This window comes from Leuresthes tenuis, unplaced genomic scaffold (assembly GCF_036924035.1).
Source record: "Leuresthes tenuis unplaced genomic scaffold, fLeuTen1.0.hap1 SCAF_12, whole genome shotgun sequence".
In the NCBI taxonomy this organism is placed as follows: domain Eukaryota; kingdom Metazoa; phylum Chordata; class Actinopteri; order Atheriniformes; family Atherinopsidae; genus Leuresthes; species Leuresthes tenuis.
Window position 1 is genome coordinate 33,141,241 of NW_027325366.1, and position 19,109 is coordinate 33,160,349.

The 19,109-nt window shown below is 46.6% G+C and overlaps 1 protein-coding gene across 1 annotated transcript; it reads right to left on the reverse strand.

The window, feature by feature from the left end:
• Positions 1 to 1,268: 1,268 nt before the first annotated feature.
• Positions 1,269 to 15,809, reverse strand: ttll4 (tubulin tyrosine ligase-like family, member 4). The gene is made up of 20 exons (XM_072397577.1): positions 15,272 to 15,809; positions 13,525 to 13,948; positions 13,031 to 13,208; positions 12,882 to 12,958; positions 12,750 to 12,813; positions 8,222 to 8,340; positions 6,971 to 7,081; positions 6,787 to 6,863; positions 6,512 to 6,706; positions 6,353 to 6,435; positions 6,138 to 6,266; positions 5,902 to 6,024; positions 5,727 to 5,825; positions 5,453 to 5,587; positions 5,057 to 5,194; positions 4,885 to 4,981; positions 4,540 to 4,750; positions 3,745 to 3,812; positions 3,358 to 3,428; positions 1,269 to 3,273 (listed from the first exon to the last, which is right to left on the reverse strand). The coding sequence occupies exons 1-20, from the start codon at positions 15,599 to 15,601 to the stop codon at positions 3,036 to 3,038; spliced, it is 2,967 nt and encodes a 988-aa protein (XP_072253678.1). The 5' UTR covers positions 15,602 to 15,809; the 3' UTR covers positions 1,269 to 3,035.
• Between the last annotated feature and the right edge of the window lie 3,300 nt (positions 15,810 to 19,109).

A 19,109-nucleotide genomic window follows, 5' to 3' on the forward strand; every position in this document is an offset into this window, starting at 1 on the left:
AGCTGGCATTCAGCCTCCAACCCACACAGTTGATCTGCATTTACTTTCACTGGAATACTGCACATCCAGCTCCTTTAAAGCCGGTTAATGTGCTCAAACCGTCAAACTCCAGCAGACGACTTTCTGTCCAGAAGTCTAAAAACACCTGCAGCCAACAGCTGGATTCTTCGTATCAGTAACAACTGCAGGGAGCCAAACGTCTGCTGCTCTCAGAGCAGAGCTCAGATATTAATAGTTTACTACTATTTCCAGAGTCCTGACACACATTCAGAGTATCCAAGATGTCTCTCTGTCCTCAGCCGTTTGCATTTGTGTTGTGAGGAAGCAGCAGCAGCTTAATGCTGAGAATCTGCCGTAACTGTGTCCACAAAACAGATCTTTACGAGTCAAGTTTAACATCAGAGGTCAGAGTCTGGAATGAACCTGAACCCCTGTCTGCGAGTGTAAAACAGCCGATTGATCCATTTAGTGCACGAGTTCCTCTTCTTTTATTACAAATTAAACTATTAAAACAAGTGAGGAACGCTCATCTCCTGTCGTACCGCTGACAGAACACCTGCCTCCAGGAGTTAGGACTAAAAACTGTAATCAGTTAACTGGTTTAAACACGTCTTCACTGACCATCGGAACCAAATCCAGAATCTGAAGCAGCAACACTCAGTGAAAGCTGTTCTGGAGCCAAAGAAAGACAGAAAGTTTATAGAATCTACAGCAACAGCTTCTGGAAGCTTCTCCAAGCAGCAGGTTACCTGCAAAAAACTAAATATGTCATTAGTTTATCAGTTTGAACCTTTATTTAACAGACACAAGACCAAAAAAATGACCAAAATGTTCAGTTTCTTTACTGATAAACTGCTTTCTTTTTAGAAAATCACTCAGTGAAAGTTGTTCTGGAGCCAAAGAAAGACTGAAAGTTTATAGAATCTACAGCAACAGCTTCTGGAGCTTCTCCAACCAGCAGGTTACCTGCTGACAGGTGAGGGTGTCAGGATTGGGTATAAAAGCAGCTTCCACCAAAGGTTCAGCCTCTCCAACAAGTTTGGGTCGTGGCTCACCGCTTTGTGCCAAACTCCATCCATATTTTCTACAGTGAAGATGCTGAAAATCATCTCAAACCTCTTCCTGTGACGTCTGAGAAGGACTCCTGCAGAAGGGAAACGTTTATAACACTTTAACAGACTCAACACCAGAGAAAAACAGGTAATAACTCGTTTAAAGCCTTAAAACACTGTAAAAAAAAAAAAATAACATCAAGACATTTTCACCACAAATAGCTTTTATTTTAAAACCGTCATCCTGAGCATTTACAGCAGCTCTGAGTGAATAAATCCAGATGTGTCTCAGATGTTAAACCAACAAACATGGCGGCAGCGTCGCATCACATCACACAACCAGCTGTTTTCATGTCTGAGCTGTACAGGAAACACAATCTAATGACTAAAAACTAACTAAACTGCCCGTTTTGGTGGTGACTGGAATTCGAGTCTGACCTCAGACTAACAAACAGTCCTGATCACCAACTGGAACAAGCTTCAAGTTTCATCACAAGCTAATTATTCAGTCATTTATTAAACCCCTCAGTGGTTTTACTGAGTGTCAGAGCCCCCTGGTGGCCGCTCCATGTCCCTGCAGGACGTTCGGTTCCTCTGATCACATGACTGAGCCTCCACATCACATCCGGTTTTGTTCCTGTGATTAAGATGAACCAATTAATCCTCTTTTTGACCTTTAGCATCTGTTTGCAAACGGGAGGCTAAAGGTCTGTGACAGCCAGCCCTGCCGTCAATTTGTCGGCTTTAAAAGACCAAAACATTCAAGACACTGTAATCAAAATGTCCACAAAGATGTCAGAAACACTTTCTTCCTGAGCAACAACACTACAGCCCAATCCAAAACCCCCCATTTTACAGAGATGAGCGGTCATTGAACCACCCAACAGGCCCCCAGCGCCTCAGGTGAAGGGCTGAAAGACAGAAGGGACACCTTCCCTCTGCAAGATGGAAGGACAAGTCCACGGAGAGGAGTAGAAATGAGCCTTCTCTCTGAAATCTGATCCAATCTAAGAGGTTCGCCTCAGGAAAATGTTCCTTTCAGCGCGTCTCCATTTAAAATGTTTGAGAAAATCCTTTTTTTTTAGGCAGATTCCTGTTTCCTTCCAGCATCGGAGACCTCAGGGTGGCGTTTGCTGCGTTCCACGCCGCCCGCTCGCCCGCCCGCCGCTCGCACATCAAAGGGAAACACGGGAACTGAAAAGAAAACTTTGGCAGCTCTTAAAAACTTTGACACCACAGAAGAAAAGAAAACGTGAAGCCCTTTAAAAGTCAGGTGAGCTGCTCTGAGCTCAAACTGATGATCGCTTCCCTCTGTCGGCGTGCACGTGCACGTGCACGTGAGAGCGGTGCGTAAACAGACTCCATAAGGCTTGTAGGAATGTGAACAGCTTGGTTAACGCCGCAGCAGCAGCAGGGTTTAAGACATCAGATGAATCACAGTGTTGAGGCGTCACCTCTGAGTCTGAGTCCGTTTCATTCTGTGCACGAGACACGCTTTAACCAGCCGACCTCCAGCCGACCTCCAGCCGACCTCCAGTCCAGCAACGGTCCCGTCTGCGTTCAGCGCCGGGACGACACAGCATCCACACTCTGTCAGAAGTCTAAGAGACAACCATCACCTGCCGGAGCTCAGGTGAGAGAAGCAGGAAACACTCATAGAAACCATGGCAACACTTCAGGCTACAGCCCACTTATTCTGGGCATCTCGGTGGTCCTCAGGACCTTTGACCCCCGCGGGGAGATGGCTGCCGTCCTGTTTGAGGCAACATGAGAAACGAAACCCACAGAGAGAAGCTGGAAGATTTCAGCACAACATTCAAATCATTTGTTAAGAGCCGTTTTTGGCCCAAAATGACATCAATGAACAGGAGCTGCTGAGCTGCTTCCTTCACCGAGAGAAAGCCCGCCTCCCTCTGCAGGAAGTGTTCTGGAGGCTGAGCAGGGGAGGGTTTGTGCAGAGTGGACCTTTGTGTCGGTTCTGGGTCAGAGCGGGGAAAACGGCGGGGACAGCAGGTTCTGGGTCAGGCCGGGCTGAGGGGACAGCAGGTTCTGGGTCAGGCCGGGCTGAGGGGACAGCAGGTTCTGGGTCAGGCCGGGCTGAGGGCTCGCACAGGCACTGCTGGCCACACTGGATCCGGGACTCTGCGGCGCCACCTCTGCGTCCGAACAGTCCCCATCGGAGATCCTACGATGCCAGCGCTTCTGGTGGCTGACCACCACCCTGCAGGAAGACGAGAGGAACAACATGAACCCGGTTTCACTCCTACAGCTGCACAGCGATCCGCAGCAGAACCGTTGGTGGTACCTGGATCTGGATGGGACCGTCACATCCGGCCTCTGGGGCTCAAACCTGGAGACGTAGCTGCACTTCGACCACTGGACAGACACAAAGACACAGCAACAGCTGATCAGAGAACCGCTCTCTGTCCACGTTTACACAGAACAGAACAGAACACGAGCCGCTTTCCACTGTTCTGCCCTCATTAAGGGTCTGTTCATCAAGGTGAACAGTGGGCCGGGCCAACTCCCACCAGAACTACATAACAAGAGGATGAGAGTTTAACCCGAAACTGACTACGACAGATGATGAAGCCGGAGGGCAGCGAGCTCCGGTCCGTTCAGTTAAAACTGGACGGTTCCGCTCTGCTCGCACACATATGAGAGGGATTTAAATGATTTAAATGTTTCTCACCATGTGAGCTGGGTCGCTGGTTCCCAGATGGACTCCTTTCTGACAGAGCTCCCCCAGCAAGCTGATACCTGCACATGAAACAGAATCTCAGCAGTTTCAGGAGCTTCCTGGGTCTCCTTCTCACATGCAGATTCAGAGGTTTCTAAGAAAAGCAGCTGCACAAAACACCCCGAGTTTGGATTTTTAACCTTTTCTTTAAGGCTTTTGTTAAGGGTTCACTTAAGAATTAAAGAAATCTGAAGAAATCCCTTAAAATGAGTTAATCTGCTTCACAAAAGACTTGAGCAGCGTTAGCATCCCTCCTCTAACTGCTTCTCAACCACAACTTCAAGAAGAGTTCCTGTAAATGACTGATTCTGCATGTAGAAATGCTTCCTGCAGACAGCGGGATCTACTTTCTGCTTGTTCAGCCGCTTCACAGCCGATCAATGCTCTACGCTTTTATGCTGTTGGATACGGACTTCAGTCGACTGTCAGCTGAAAGGATCCTCTGAACAGGAGGAGATGTGCAGTTTGGCTTCCGAAGCGAGTGTGTTATCAACAGAAAGAGGCACAGGAAGGATTTTAAATGGCCATAAAAACTCTTCTGTGGACTGTGAGGTCATTCTGAAGCTAATCTCTTCTTAACTCACTATTTGACAGCATAACGCAGCCCAATGAACACAAAACACTTGGCTGACTGATAAAAAGCAGGTCAGGAGAAGTTCTGGTGCTGTGAGAAGCTGAAGCGCTGACTCAGCGTAAACATGCACCACGCATGAATAAACCAGCAGCACCGAGGCGTCTGACACGCACCTTTCGGCCTGTTGTTCCAGTACTTCTGCTCCCACTGATCCAGCAGGATGTTCAGGTATCTGGGAGTCTCAAAGAAGCGAAGGTAGCGGGTGGACGACGGCGACGGGAAAAGGCGCTCGAACTCCCCGCAGCGACTCAGTTCGTCTTCGCTCTCTGCCAGAACGCGAACGTCCTCTGGAGTCAAAACGTCCAGCACTGAAGACAGGAAGTCCTGACAGACAGAAGCAGAAGAAGAGTGAAACACCAAAAATCTCAGCTCTTCCAATCAAATCTTTAAAGAAAGTCTCTAAAGTTTCTCTGACTGAATGCACCCCGTTTCATCAGTACACCTGTGTGGGTTTTTACCCGATTGGCATCCCGCTGCGTCAGGTAAAAGGCTCGTTTGACCTTCTCATCCGGTGACAGATCAGGTTTGGTCCTCTCCCTGGTTCCTCCAGACAAGCTACAAGCACACACACATTCAGGTGAGTACAAGCTGCAGTTTGACAGCCTCGGAGGTGCAGTACCTCCTCCTCACCTGCTGGTGGAGCTGGAGGCGCTGCTGCAGGAGGAAGACACTTCTTCTCTTGGAGGAATGCGGAAGCCGGCCAGGTTCAGGAGATCTCTGATCATCTGTCCTTTGACGGAAACATCCAGCGCCGAGTTGGAATGAAGGCTGAAGGAGAGACGGCGCTTAAAGTTGAGCTTTGAAAGCCAGTGTGTGATTTTACGAGTGTGTTCTTGTTTTCCAACATGATGGGGACAAAAATCTGACTGCACACCGACTGATGGGGGACTTCCTGTGGAAGTGGGGACAGCTATGTCGTCCCAGCAGGTACAAAGGGATGTTGAGGGTGTAGATTTGGTTTAAGGGTCAGGGGTAGAATCAGGTTGGTGAGGTTTAGGGTATTAAACAGATATATGGGTGTGTTACCTTGGCGATATGTTAACCTCGAGGATCCAGGGCTTTAGGTTCTCATCCAGCATGATGTCGAAGCCAAACAGCTCGTGGCAGCTGTACGGCGTTTTAACGTGCATCTTCAACAGGCTGTTAACGTACGGCTCTGAGCTGAAAAACATCCAGGAGAAGAACATTTCAGGACTTCAGCACCTGCTGAGACAGTCTGCAACGATCTGCTCCGTAAATCATGACAAACAGAACATTATCCAGCTGAATCTGTGCTGCAGCCGGTCGGTGGTAGACTTACGCTATGATAGTTTTGATCACAATGTCTTTAATCTTCTCCCATATCAGGGTGGTGTTGACGCCCTTGGAGCCCAGATACTGCCACAAGGCCTTCAAAGCCCTGAAAACACACAAGTTAACTTATTACAAGCAGAAAAGCCTAAACGGACGTTTGAAAATGTTTGGCTCCCTGTTACCATTTGTGTCCCTGGCAGGCCTTGTCGTCGCTGTTTGTCTGGTACTCAGAGTTTTTCTTGTTGACGCTGTAGTTGGTCAGGTGCATGAACTTGTTGCTCAGAGTCTTCATGGAAGACGAATACCTGAAGAGAAAAAACAGGGTTAATATTCGTGTTGTCCGTCTGTGGAGGAGGAGGAGGAGGAGGAGGAGGAGGAGGAGGAGGAGGAGGAGGAGGAGGAGGAGGAGGAATCTCACTTGCAGCTGGCAAACCGAACCAGTCCGTCGGAGAAGATGTAAATTCTGAGCGGGTCGTAGGACGTCACGTAGACGTAGATCCGCAGGTCAAACTTGTTACCGCTGATGAGGTAGGGCTTGTGAAGGTACCTGAGAACAAACCATGTTTGAGTCCAGAAATGTGGGGGCAGGCTGGGGATCGTGGGGGGTGTTCGGCTCAGTTCTGAGCTACTTACTTCTGGACAAGTAGCGGTCTCTTACGAGGCATCTGACTCCACTTGTGGATAACCTGGATGCCGAGTCCTCTGGCTGACGCAGGCTGAGGAAGAGAAGAAAGGAAAATAAGGATCAGGAACCAATCACAAGCATTAAAATCATCCATGAGCAGAACTTACAGGTTTGATGATCCACTTTTGCTTGGAGCCGCTGTCCTCCCAGGTCTTACGGAGCAGCTTGATGTCCTGAGGAAGGATGAAGGTTCGCGGGAAAAAGCTGAAGTCCTGTTTGCCGAAGCGATGCCGCATCTTGGACAGATTCCTCCACAGCCGGTCCTTCCTGCCGATCTGAAAGGTTCCCGGGAAGTGGTTCAGCTGCAAAAACAAACAGAACAGCCGTGTTAAACCAGGTTAAACCGTGTTAAACCAGCCGGGATGCAGCAGCAGGTTCTCACCTTCTGGTGCTCGCCGAGCGACTTGAAGCCAGAAGACCTCATGTGGTGCCCCCAGCAGCCCAGCCAGTCGTGGCTTTCTGCTTCAAGAACAGAATCCCATCATCCAGGGTCACGAAAAGAGGAAACAATGCATTTATCGTGAATCCCTGCTGAAGCGTTCGGGCGACAGAAACAAGCGACTCACTCTTGGTCAGTTTGAAGTGTGACCTGTCCACGATGAGCTTCACAACGTTGGGGGTGACGGCGCTCAGCTTCCACTTCAGCAGGCGCCTCTGCTCCGCCGGCAGCAGCTCCACTGCAGACACAAAAAAACCGTGACATCACAGACCGCAGCCAGGCTGGCGCCGGCCTCAGCAGCGCCTGCCGGTGGAAGGAGGCGCTGCAGCCTGCTGGGATCCGTGGATCAAACCGAGTCTGCAGCGGCGCCACAAGCTGACACTTCAGTTCAGTTTGGCCGTGAAGAGAAAAAGACTTGGACACAAACTGCATGTCAGGAAGCTTCTTGGTAATTTGTTCATGTTTAAAGACGGTAAAGCTGAACGATTAAAAACATCTGGAGCATCACAGCACTGCAGACCAGCACTGCTTTTTCTGCTGTAAAACTTATTGATGAGTTCCGAACTAATCTGTATTTATCAGCTTCTTCTTTTTTATTATTCTTTAAAAATACTGTAAACATGGAACATGAATAATTACCATCCATCCCATATTATAAGCCCTGAAATAAGCTTTATTCACACCTGCGTGCGAGTCATTCTCCTCACTTTCGTGGTCACATCCTGCTGCTTTTTGTCATCTGATTATCTCTGCTTTGTTTTCAGGAACTCAGTCAAACTTACGGGAACATTTTTAACCTGCTTGATGTTCCATTATCCTGAGATTACAACAGCTGCAGCATAAGAACAGACTCTGATTGGTCCACAGTTTGTGAACCAGCCTGTGATTGGTTGACAGATTCATCTGCTCCTCAGCAGGTGTGAAAACTCAGTGAATCCAACCTCAGATGAGCACATGATATATTACACTGTGTCAGGAATTACTGAACAAAAACTGAGACAAAACACAGAAGCAGAGTGTGAAAAACTAAGTGAACCCTCACTGCTTCCACAGGAACTAAGAGGGTAAGAAGCAGCCAGCAGCTGCTGATCAATGCTCTGATTAACTGATCCTCAGTCAGTGTGAGCAGCTCTATAAAAGCAGGAGTTCTGTCAGTTTTCAGGTGTGTGTTAACAGGATGCCAAGGAGGAAAGACACCAGCAATGATCTCAGAGAAGCAGCTGCTGCTGCCCATCAGTCTGGGAAGGGTTATAAGGCCATTTCCACACCATTAGCCAATGTGTCGAAGGTCATGTGTTGGTGGGTTTACCCGATGCTAACGCCTGCTGAGGATCAGATGGTTCATCAAACCTTTACGCATCACACGAGTGAATCTGACCTTTTTCATTGGCGGTGCTGAAATACAGAGTTGGAGCGAAGAGGGGGAACAAACTGGGAACCAGCGCCGGTCGCTCTTCTCGGCTGTCCTCAGCTTCCAGCACCATCGGCTCCTCGACACTGAGAGCGGCAGAAAAAGGAGTAAAAAACAGGAAGAACAGGGGGCAGAATCTCACAGAGTCTCTGCTTCTACATGTTCCACAGAGAAGAAGATCTGGCTGACAGCGTTCCTGTTTCCTCAGTAAGCGACACGGCAGCTTGTAACAATTAAACCAGCAAAGTGCAACCTGAACGGATTAAAAAGTAATGCGGCTTCAGCTCCACTCGCTGACTTGTAATCAACAGAAAGCTGCACTCAGTCACCGCTGGACTCCGTAACGCAAGTCTGATTATTTCTGCTTTGTTTTCAGGAACTCAGTCAAACTTACGGGAACATTTTTAACCTGCTTGATGTTCCATTATCCTGAGATTACAACAGCTGCAGCATAAGAACAGACTCTGATTGGTCCACAGTTTGTGAACCAGCCTGTGATTGGTTGACAGATTCATCTGCTCCTCAGCAGGTGTGAAAACTCAGTGAATCCAACCTCAGATGAACACATGATATATTACACTGTGTCAGGAATAACTGAACAAAAACTGAGACAAAACACAGAAGCAGTGAGTTAAAAACTAAGTGAACCCCCACTGCTTCCACAGGAACTAAGAGGGTAGGCGACAGAAAAAGGAGTAAACAACAGGAAGAACAGGGGCAGAATCTCACAGAGTCTCTGCTTCTGCTTGTTCTACATGTTCCACAGAGAAGAAGAACTGGCTGACAGCGTTCCTGTTTCCTCAGTAAGCGACACGGCAGCTTGTAACAATTAAACCAGCAAAGTGCAACCTGAACGGATTAAAAAGTAATGCGGCTTCAGCTCCACTCGCTGACTTGTAATCAACAGAAAGCTGCACTCAGTCACCGCTGGACTCCGTAACACAAGTCAGGACGTTCCACGCGCCGGTAACTCGATGCTGGGGAGGATTTGGTGCTGAAGGCGTCGCACGGCGGCTTTCTGACACTTCAATGTGATCGGAGCACATTAAACCATCTTTAGCTGCATCAGAACACATCAAAAACACTCACATGACAGTCATAAAGGAAAGTTTCCAGATCTCGGTTGTGAAAAAGAATCCTTCCACCACCGACAGCCTCGGGTGAATCCGTGCACGAGGCGTGCGGGAGCTCTGGCTTTAGCTGAAGGTGTGTGTGTGTGTCAGTGTATGCAAATTAACACACAAACAAATCAGCTGGTTGGGGGAAAAGGCCACAATAGCAGCTCCTTTCCAGGCTGTTTTAGCAGAGAATCAGCTGCGAGTCTTTGGTGGGGAGTTCTACATTTGAGGCCATCGCAGCCCACAACAAAGCAGCAGAGCTTTCCACCACGCTCTGCTGCTTTCAGCCTCTTTCAACAATGCTCTGACAGAGAATGACAGAGCGCCCACGCCATCTGACCCTCGGATATTAGAGGGCCAATCAGAGAGCAAGCTGGGGCGGCAGCTGCTCCAATGAGAGTCTGAGTTTCAGAAAAGGAAAAAGGTTTCTTGAATGAGCTAAAGGTTTGTGAAAAGGAGAGGCAGGAGACTGGAAGCCATGACTGATGATCAGTCTCAGGTGGAGGTGAGGAAGTAGGTTTGGGCCATGAGACAGAATTAGATGGTGAATACGATGAATCCATCGACAGAGCACCTTCTTTTATTCTTCTCAGCCAATCACAAGGCTTGCTTCATGCCAGAGAAACCGTGGTTGACCAATCACAGCATCACAGCCCCCCCCACCGCTAGGTTCAGAGCTCTGAACACAAACAGGAGCCCAAATTCACCTGAGAGGCGCTGTCAGGTCTAAAGTATGTGAACGTACTTTTTAATGTCCACAAGTGGTCAAAAGTTCAGCTTCTCTTCTTCTTTGACCTAAAAGCTGTGTTACCTCTTTCTTCTTCTGGGCTTTTAGGGAATAAGTTCAGTTGTACTGTTCACCAACTCATTGATTTAACTACTAAAAACCTGTGATAAGATATAATAAGTACGGAAGAACTCCACATGGAGATAATAAGTAGGTAAGAACTCCACATGGAGATAATAAGTAGGTAAGAACTCCACATGGAGATAATAAGTAGGTAAGAACTCCACATGGAGATAATAAGTAGGTAAGAACTCCACATGGAGATAATAAGTAGGTAAGAACTCCACATGGAGATAATAAGTACGGAAGAACTCCACATGGAGATAATAAGTAGGTAAGAACTCCACATGGAGATAATAAGTAGGTAAGAACTCCACATGGAGATAATAAGTAGGTAAGAACTCCACATGGAGATAAGAAGTAAGTAAGAACTCCACATGGAGATAAGAAGTAAGTAAGAACTCCACATGGAGATAAGAAGTAAGTAAGAACTCCACATGGAGATAATAAGTAAGTAAGAACTCCACATGGAGATAATAAGTAAGTAAGAACTCCACATGGAGATAATAAGTAAGTAAGAACTCCACATGGAGATAATAAGTAAGTAAGAACTCCACATGGAGATAATAAGTAGGTAAGAACTCCACGTGGAGATAATAAGTAGGTAAGAACTCCACGTGGAAATAATAAGTAGGTAAGAACTCCACGTGGAGATAATAAGTAGGTAAGAACTCCACGTGGAGATAATAAGTAAGTAAGAACTCCACGTGGAGATAAGAAGTAAGTAAGAACTCCACATGGAGATAAGAAGTAAGTAAGAACTCCACATGGAGATAATAAGTAAGTAAGAACTCCACATGGAGATAATAAGTAAGTAAGAACTCCACATGGAGATAATAAGTAAGTAAGAACTCCACATGGAGATAATAAGTAGGTAAGAACTCCACATGGAGATAATAAGTAGGTAAGAACTCCACATGGAGATAATAAGTAGGTAAGAACTCCACATGGAGATAATAAGTAGGTAAGAACTCCACACGGAGATAATAAGTAGGTAAGAACTCCACGTGGAGATAATAAGTAAGTAAGAACTCCACGTGGAGATAATAAGTAGGTAAGAACTCCACGTGGAGATAATAAGTAGGTAAGAACTCCACGTGGAGATAATAAGTAGGTAAGAACTCCACGTGGAAATAATAAGTAGGTAAGAACTCCACGTGGAGATAATAAGTAGGTAAGAACTCCACGTGGAGATAATAAGTAGGTAAGAACTCCACGTGGAGATAATAAGTAGGTAAGAACTCCACGTGGAGATAATAAGTAGGTAAGAACTCCACGTGGAGATAATAAGTAAGAAAGAACTCCACGTGGAGATAATAAGTAAGTAAGAACTCCACGTGGAGATAATAAGTAGGTAAGAACTCCACATGGAGATAATAAGTAGGTAAGAACTCCACATGGAGATAATAAGTAGGTAAGAACTCCACACGGAGATAATAAGTAAGTAAGAACTCCACACGGAGATAATAAGTAAGTAAGAACTCCACATGGAGATAATAAGTAAGTAAGAACTCCACATGGAGATAATAAGTAGGTAAGAACTCCACACGGAGATAATAAGTAGGTAAGAACTCCACACGGAGATAATAAGTAAGTAAGAACTCCACATGGAGATAATAAGTAGGTAAGAACTCCACATGGAGATAATAAGTAGGTAAGAACTCCACATGGAGATAATAAGTAGGTAAGAACTCCACATGGAGATAATAAGTAGGTAAGAACTCCACATGGAGATAAGAAGTAAGAAAGAACTCCACGTGGAGATAATAAGTAAGTAAGAACTCCACATGGAGATAATAAGTAGGTAAGAACTCCACACGGAGATAATAAGTAGGTAAGAACTCCACATGGAGATAATAAGTAGGTAAGAACTCCACATGGAGATAATAAGTAGGTAAGAACTCCACATGGAGATAATAAGTAGGTAAGAACTCCACATGGAGATAATAAGTAGGTAAGAACTCCACACGGAGATAATAAGTAAGTAAGAACTCCACATGGAGATAATAAGTAGGTAAGAACTCCACATGGAGATAATAAGTAGGTAAGAACTCCACATGGAGATAATAAGTAGGTAAGAACTCCACATGGAGATAATAAGTAGGTAAGAACTCCACATGGAGATAAGAAGTAAGTAAGAACTCCACATGGAGATAAGAAGTAAGTAAGAACTCCACATGGAGATAATAAGTAAGTAAGAACTCCACGTGGAGATAATAAGTAGGTAAGAACTCCACATGGAGATAATAAGTAGGTAAGAACTCCACATGGAGATAATAAGTAGGTAAGAACTCCACATGGAGATAATAAGTAGGTAAGAACTCCACATGGAGATAATAAGTAGGTAAGAACTCCACGTGGAGATAATAAGTAGGTAAGAACTCCACATGGAGACAATAAGTAGGTAAGAACTCCACATGGAGATAATAAGTAGGTAAGAACTCCACATGGAGATAATAAGTAGGTAAGAACTCCACATGGCTGGTGAGGAATCAGCCAGCAGAAAGAATGGTTTGTGCACGTTTCTCACCTTGACAGCAGAGTGCCGGAGGCCGTGGACGAGGTGCCGATGATGGAGGAGCAGTCGGAGTCATCTGAAAACGACAGCGAACCATCAGAGCAACGTGACAGCCGAGTGGCGGCGAGTGTTTCATCGTCTTACCGTCGTCGCTGCAGGCGTTCTCCAGCTCATCGGGCAGCTCCTCCTCAGCTCCATCCACCTGCATCACGCTCTCTGAGCTGGAAAAGCAAAGTTAAACACTCAGGATGAAGACGGGAGAAAGACACGAGACGCGAGGAGCTGCTTCTCACCCCGACAGCTGAGCCTCTCCGACCACACACTCGTCCGTGGGCGAGGGCGAGGAGGAGGAGGAGGAGGAGAGGGACGGCGAGGACACGGAGGACGGCTGGCCCTGCCTGGTGAGGTGGATGGCTGAGATCTGAGAGGTCACAGAACCCACCAGAGCTCCAGCAGGATGCGAGGCCTCGTCTGCGAGAGAAGAAGCAACATCTCAACAGGGATCACGCTCCCAGCAGGAAGTCTGATCAAAGCGTCACACGGGAGCCGGAGAGCCGGCGCTGTGACATCATTTCAACATGAATCAGGAAGCATCGGGACGTGTGATACGTGTTCTGATGTAAACACCTGGTTCTGCGTCACTCAGACCTTAAACGTTCACATTAATTCCTCTTAAACAGCTCGTGTTTGTTTGACATCAGCAGAGGATTCAAGGTTTAACGGACTGTAAAAAGTCTTCAGAACATCCTCAGGTTTGGGATTTAAAAGGAAAGAAACTGAGAATCACCTGCGAGGACCTCCGGCCGAGCGGCTCTGAGCACAGCTGGCATGAAGCTGTGAGGCGATGGGCCGGAACCGCTGCCTGCAGACTGGGTCAGAACACCCCGGCTCTCCGGGGCCTGCTTGGTTGCACCCAGCGGTGCCACAGCCGGGGGCCCGCTGCTCGTAGCTGGCCCCAGGACAGCCGGAGGGCCCCCCCTCACCAGCAGCTGCCCGCTCAGAGACGCCGGCGTTGGGCAGCCGTTCTGCGTGGGGCTGCGTCTGGCTGCAGTTTTGGCCGAATGACTCCTCCGGGGACCACTCATGTGTCTCCGTGTGCTTCTCATCTCCAGTTTTGTGCTGTAATGGCCGGAGGCAGACTTCCCCAACGCCCCCCCCGGGTGTTTGGTAAGGCACAGATGAGGCACTGGTGGCGAGTCTGCAGCCTCGGGCTGAGGAGATAAAACAAAGGGAACGGACCCTGTGACACCAGAACACCAGCTGACAGGATTACAGGTGGGTGTTAAGGGCTGATGTTCTGTCCCAAAGTCTGCTTTACAGCCGGTGTTCAAACTGTGGAGGGGACCAGTGTTTCAGTACAAAGCAAAAGAACCAGGAGAGCCAACGCCCCCCAGCTGACAGTGGGTCCAGATGTTTTCACCCCACAGCTGACAGTGGGTCCAGATGTTTTCACCCCACAGCTGACAGTGAGTGCAGATGTTTTATTGCACAGCTGACAGTGGGTCCAGATGTTTTCACCCCACAGCTGACAGTGAGTCCAGATGTTTTATTCCACAGCTGAGAGTGTGTCCAGATGTTTTCACCCCACAGCTGACAGTGGGTCCAGATGTTTTAATGGAACCTGTTTGGATCAGAGCCTCCACATGTGGCTAATTCACGAGGTTTTTCCTGGCTGGGCGGCACTTTGTGTTCGACCAAATTACGCAGCAGCTCTGTACAACGCTCACAATCTGAGTTTGTCTCCAATAAGGTGGCAGAAGGAATAGATTCTGGGCTCATTCCAGCTGTGGGGTGAAAACATCTGGACTCACTGTCAGCTGTGCAATAAAACATCTGGACTCACTGTCAGCTGTGCAATAAAAACATCTGGACTCACTGTCAGCTGTGGGGTGAAAACATCTGGACTCACTGTCAGCTGTGGAATGAAAACATCTGCACCCACTGTCAGCTGTGCAATAAAAACATCTGGACTCACTGTCAGCTGTGGAATGAAAACATCTGGACTCACTGTCAGCTGTGCAATAAAAACATCTGGACTCACTGTCAGCTGTGCAATAAAAACATCTGGACTCACTGTCAGCTGTGCAATAAAACATCTGGACTCACTGTCAGCTGTGGGGTGAAAACATCTGGACTCACTGTCAGCTGTGGAATGAAAACATCTGGACTCACTGTCAGCTGTGGAATAAAAACATCTGCACCCACTGTCAGCTGTGCAATAAAAACATCTGGACTCACTGTCAGCTGTGGAATGAAAACATCTGGACTCACTGTCAGCTGTGCAATAAAAACATCTGGACTCACTGTCAGCTGTGCAATAAAAACATCTGGACTCACTGTCAGCTGTGCAATAAAACATCTGGACTCACTGTCAGCTGTACAATAAAAACATCTGGACTCACTGTCAGCTGTGCAATAAAAACATCTGGACTCACTGTCAGCTGTGCAATAAAAACATCTGGACTCACTGTCAGCTGTGGAATAAAAACATCTGGACTCACTGTCAGCTGTACAATAAAAACATCTGGACTCACTGTCAGCTGGCTGCTGGGCTGCCCTCTGATGAACGCCTCCTGGTGACCATCGGACGGCGGGGCCTCGCCTGCCTCGAAGCTTTGGCGCGGCGCACATTTTTTCTGCTGGGCCCCCGGTTGCTTCGGCCCTGATGGAGGCAGCAGGTGGGGGGGCGGGGCTGTGAAGCCGTCCCCTGCAGGTAAGGCTGCTGAGCTCCGGCTGAAAGGCACTTTAGAAACTGCAGCGGTTTTGTCTTGTGCACAAAGAGAGGCAGCAGAGGGGGGGCTTTCTGTGTTGGAGCGAGCCCGGAGCTTCCCCCCGCCCCAGGGGGAGGACTGGTTGGTGGGCATGGCAGAGCCTGAGAGGTGCAGCTTCTCCTGCCGTCGGGGGGGTGAACAGTCGATCCTCCCGCTGGGTCCTGCTCAGAGGATTCAGAGATGTCAGCTCTGGCTGCGTGAACAAGTTCTGGATAAATCCTGCCCAACGGCGCTCATAACTGCTGCCACAGACTCAAAGACAGCAGCAGGAAGATCAGCTGCAGGAGCTCCACAGAGGCTCCGGCAAACAGCAGGTGGAGCAGGTGGAGCAGGTGGAGCAGGTGGAGCAGGAGGAGCAGGAAGCCACTTCTCCTTCGTCTGTCGGGACTTCAGGGCCGCTCACATCTCAGGTGTCCTCAGAGCTGCCAACGGCACAGGAAGAGAAGCAGAGTCAGTCTGCAGATAACGAGGACGAGGAGCGGCATCTTAAATGCATCACCTCCATCTTAAAGTTCCAGCTTTGGTCATGAAAGAGAACCAACTGATCTAAACTTTAACATTTTAAGCACATGCACAGCTGTGGCTCGGCCCATCTGTACATCAGAGCTACAGCAGCCCAAAGAGAAAAAGTACAGAGTTGTTCTCTGTCAGGGGGGCTTTCACTGCGCCCGGGGGCCCCATTGTTTAGTAATCCACCCATGTCTGATCCCCCTCATCATTATTCAGCATCAGCTTTTGTACAGAAAGAAAAACACTTTCTTTGTTTATTGAGCAGAAGCTCACAGTGACCGGTTCACTGCTAAAACTACTAATTCTAACTTTTATCATTTAAAAGGACGTGGCAGCAGCACGGCTGCAGATTGTGAGCTTTAGGCTGAAACTGCTTCGGTTTTAAGGCCATTTTCAGGGGCATTTACAGGCTGCTGCAGAGGCACTTTGAATCAGGACCTTCCTCTAACCGCGCAGAAACCGCGGAGCACAGCCGGTTTGTGAAAGGGGAGCTAACCCGGGGGACACCACCTTCCCAGATAACGAGTTAAATCCCTCTACCTCCCAGTCTGAGACCTGGTTGTTTTCTTTCAACTGTCAGACCGGCGGATGTCCCTGGAACGAGCGCCTCTTCACGTGGACACCTCACCCCTAGCTTCAGATTAGCCCCAATACAAGCCCCCACTTCACTGAAATGAAAACGTTATTTCAAACCACACAGAAGTGTCACACTCACCCTTCAGCTTGTACATCGACTGGACTAGTTAGCCACTACCCGCCGCCAGTTTAACCAACCCATATCTGCTTCTGTTTACCGCCTCGCCGATCAGAGAGCGTTAGCTTAGCAACAGTTCAACACAAACTGTCGCCGGGTGTTCAAAAAAACCGCTGGGTTCACTGGAAGTGTCAACAGTAAAGAAACAGACAAGCTATCAGTTTAGAAAATTACGTTCTTACCACCCTCATCCCCAGCGGTGCTGCCCGCCTCATTTTCAGTTGATCAGATGATCGGTTAGTCGCTTGAGTTTCTTACATTCAAGAAGCGAGCTGAAGAGTCCGAGTGACACATCATATGTGAAGATCGTCTATGAGATAAAGCTTCTTCTTCTTCTTCCTCTTTTTCTTCTGCTTCTTCTTCTGCTTCTTTAGGTTTGTTGGTACAATGTCGCCACCAGCTGGTGGTTGTGTGTCTATTATTGGTCAAAAATTTTAATTAAAAATTAAATTAAATTAAATTAAATTAAATTAAATTAAATTAAATTAAATTAAATTAAATTAAATTAAATTAAATTAACCATATATCAAATAAATGATATATCTAAACATTTCTGAAACATCCTCGCTGAGGCTTTTTATCTGGTTTCAGATTATTTCACAGTTTGTAAAATGTTCTAATGTCAAATCATCATTATTTTTGTTGGTGGTCCTGACGAGTTATACAGCATGGAACATAACGAATTATCTGAAAAAACAAGCAGAAAACACCTTTTTCTGTTGCTTTTCTGTTCCTGTGAAACTCTTTGCTACCAAAGCTAAAACTGTGTGCATAAGAGAGGATAAAGACCAGCTGAAATAGTGTACAGTATGAGAAAAACCTGTGTTTTCTGAGCATTAAAGCATAAAAGCCTGTTCTAGCTGATCAACCTTTAAATGACTTTAACTTTAACTTCTGTTATGTTCTCTGGCAGCAGCTCCTTCATATTTATCTTTACTTTTCAATACACACATACTTTGAGTTAAAACTGTTCAAATTGTGGGTTGAATGAAAACTGATCAAAGTTTACTTGGGGTGACGTCTTTCTTTCTGTCTTTAAGGAAGACTTGATGCACATTTGGGGGAATGGAAACCACATTGAAAATCATCTGACTCACCAGCTGTTTCTGATCTGGGTCTATAAACAATGAACTCTGTGACTGACCGGCGTCTTCCCAGATATTATATCACATCCCAGATATTCCCAGATATTATATCACATCCCAGATATTCCCAGATATTATATCACATCCCAGATATTCCCAGAAGATATTCCTGAAGAAGATATTCCTGAAGAAGAGCTCTCTCCATTTTCCTCTTGTGGATGTCCACCACAGCTGTTGTTTTTTCCTCCTCGTGGTTTGTTTCCTGTTAGAATAATTACTTATTTTACCGACTTACGACCACTAACCACTCACCCCACACCACACACCCTTCTGATGACGCTGCAGAGCCTTCAAACCAGTTAATGGAAGCTTTTTACAACGTTTTAGAAGAAAAACCCTCAGATTTGTGTTGCTAATGACTGAAAATCTGACTTCTGTCTGAAACCAACAAGCTGATGTTCATCTGCGGATCCGTGTGGGACAAACTGATGGTTGTATGAAGTCTAAACATGTAGGTGTATCTGTTTATAGTGGAATAAATCAAAAGGAAATCATGAGAAGAAGAATGGGCTAATTTCTGTTGCTATAAACATTAAAATGGTTCCACATTTGAACTTGACTTCACTGGTGTCATTTTAAAGCATTTCTGTGACCAAAACTTCATCAGATGAATAAAATAGTTGTTTAACTTTGTTGTAACTGGATTTATTTGATATTTTACGGTCCATTAGCAGATTAAAGTTCCTGATTTTCAGAAAATAAGAGATAAAGTTGGTTTTAGTCCAAAATAAAGAATAAATCTTTTGTAGTTCCTACTTTCCACCAGCAGAGGGCCCCGCAGGAGGTAAACCTTAATCCCACCATTGCTCCTCTTCTCACTCCTTTTGTGTTCCTGTTTCCTCTCATTTTATTTATTTCTCTCCATCTTCCCTTGCTTCCTCTCAGTCTTTCCTTTCCTATGTCTTTGTCCCATCTCTTCTTCTTTTCCTCTCATTTGCTTCCTCTTTCCCCAGATGAAGCTCTATTTCTTCTCCTTTCCTACTTTCTCCTTTTCTTATCTTTTCCTCCCTCCTCTCCTTCCTTCTGACTTCCTCCTTATTTCCTCTTTTTTAACTCTCCTTCTTTGTTCTCTTCTTCTTTCCAAATCATGTTCTCTTTCCTTTAGTTTAACTTTCTGTTTCTCCACTTTCACTCTCTCTCTTTCTCTTGAACTTTTTATCCCTTTTCCAAATCTTATTAATTTCTTTAATGT

Bases quoted from the DNA above. Each gene is read 5' to 3' on its own strand.
- ttll4 (XM_072397577.1), bottom strand. From the start codon at position 15,601: ATGCCCACCAACCAGTCCTCCCCCTGGGGCGGGGGGAAGCTCCGGGCT. The intron at 3,813-4,539 runs GTGCGTGTCAGA...TTTCATGTGCAG, and splicing joins CTGGAACAACAGGCCGAAAG to GTATCAGCTTGCTGGGGGAG. The intron at 3,429-3,744 runs GTGAGAAACATT...GTGTCTGTCCAG, and splicing joins CCAGCGACCCAGCTCACATG to TGGTCGAAGTGCAGCTACGT.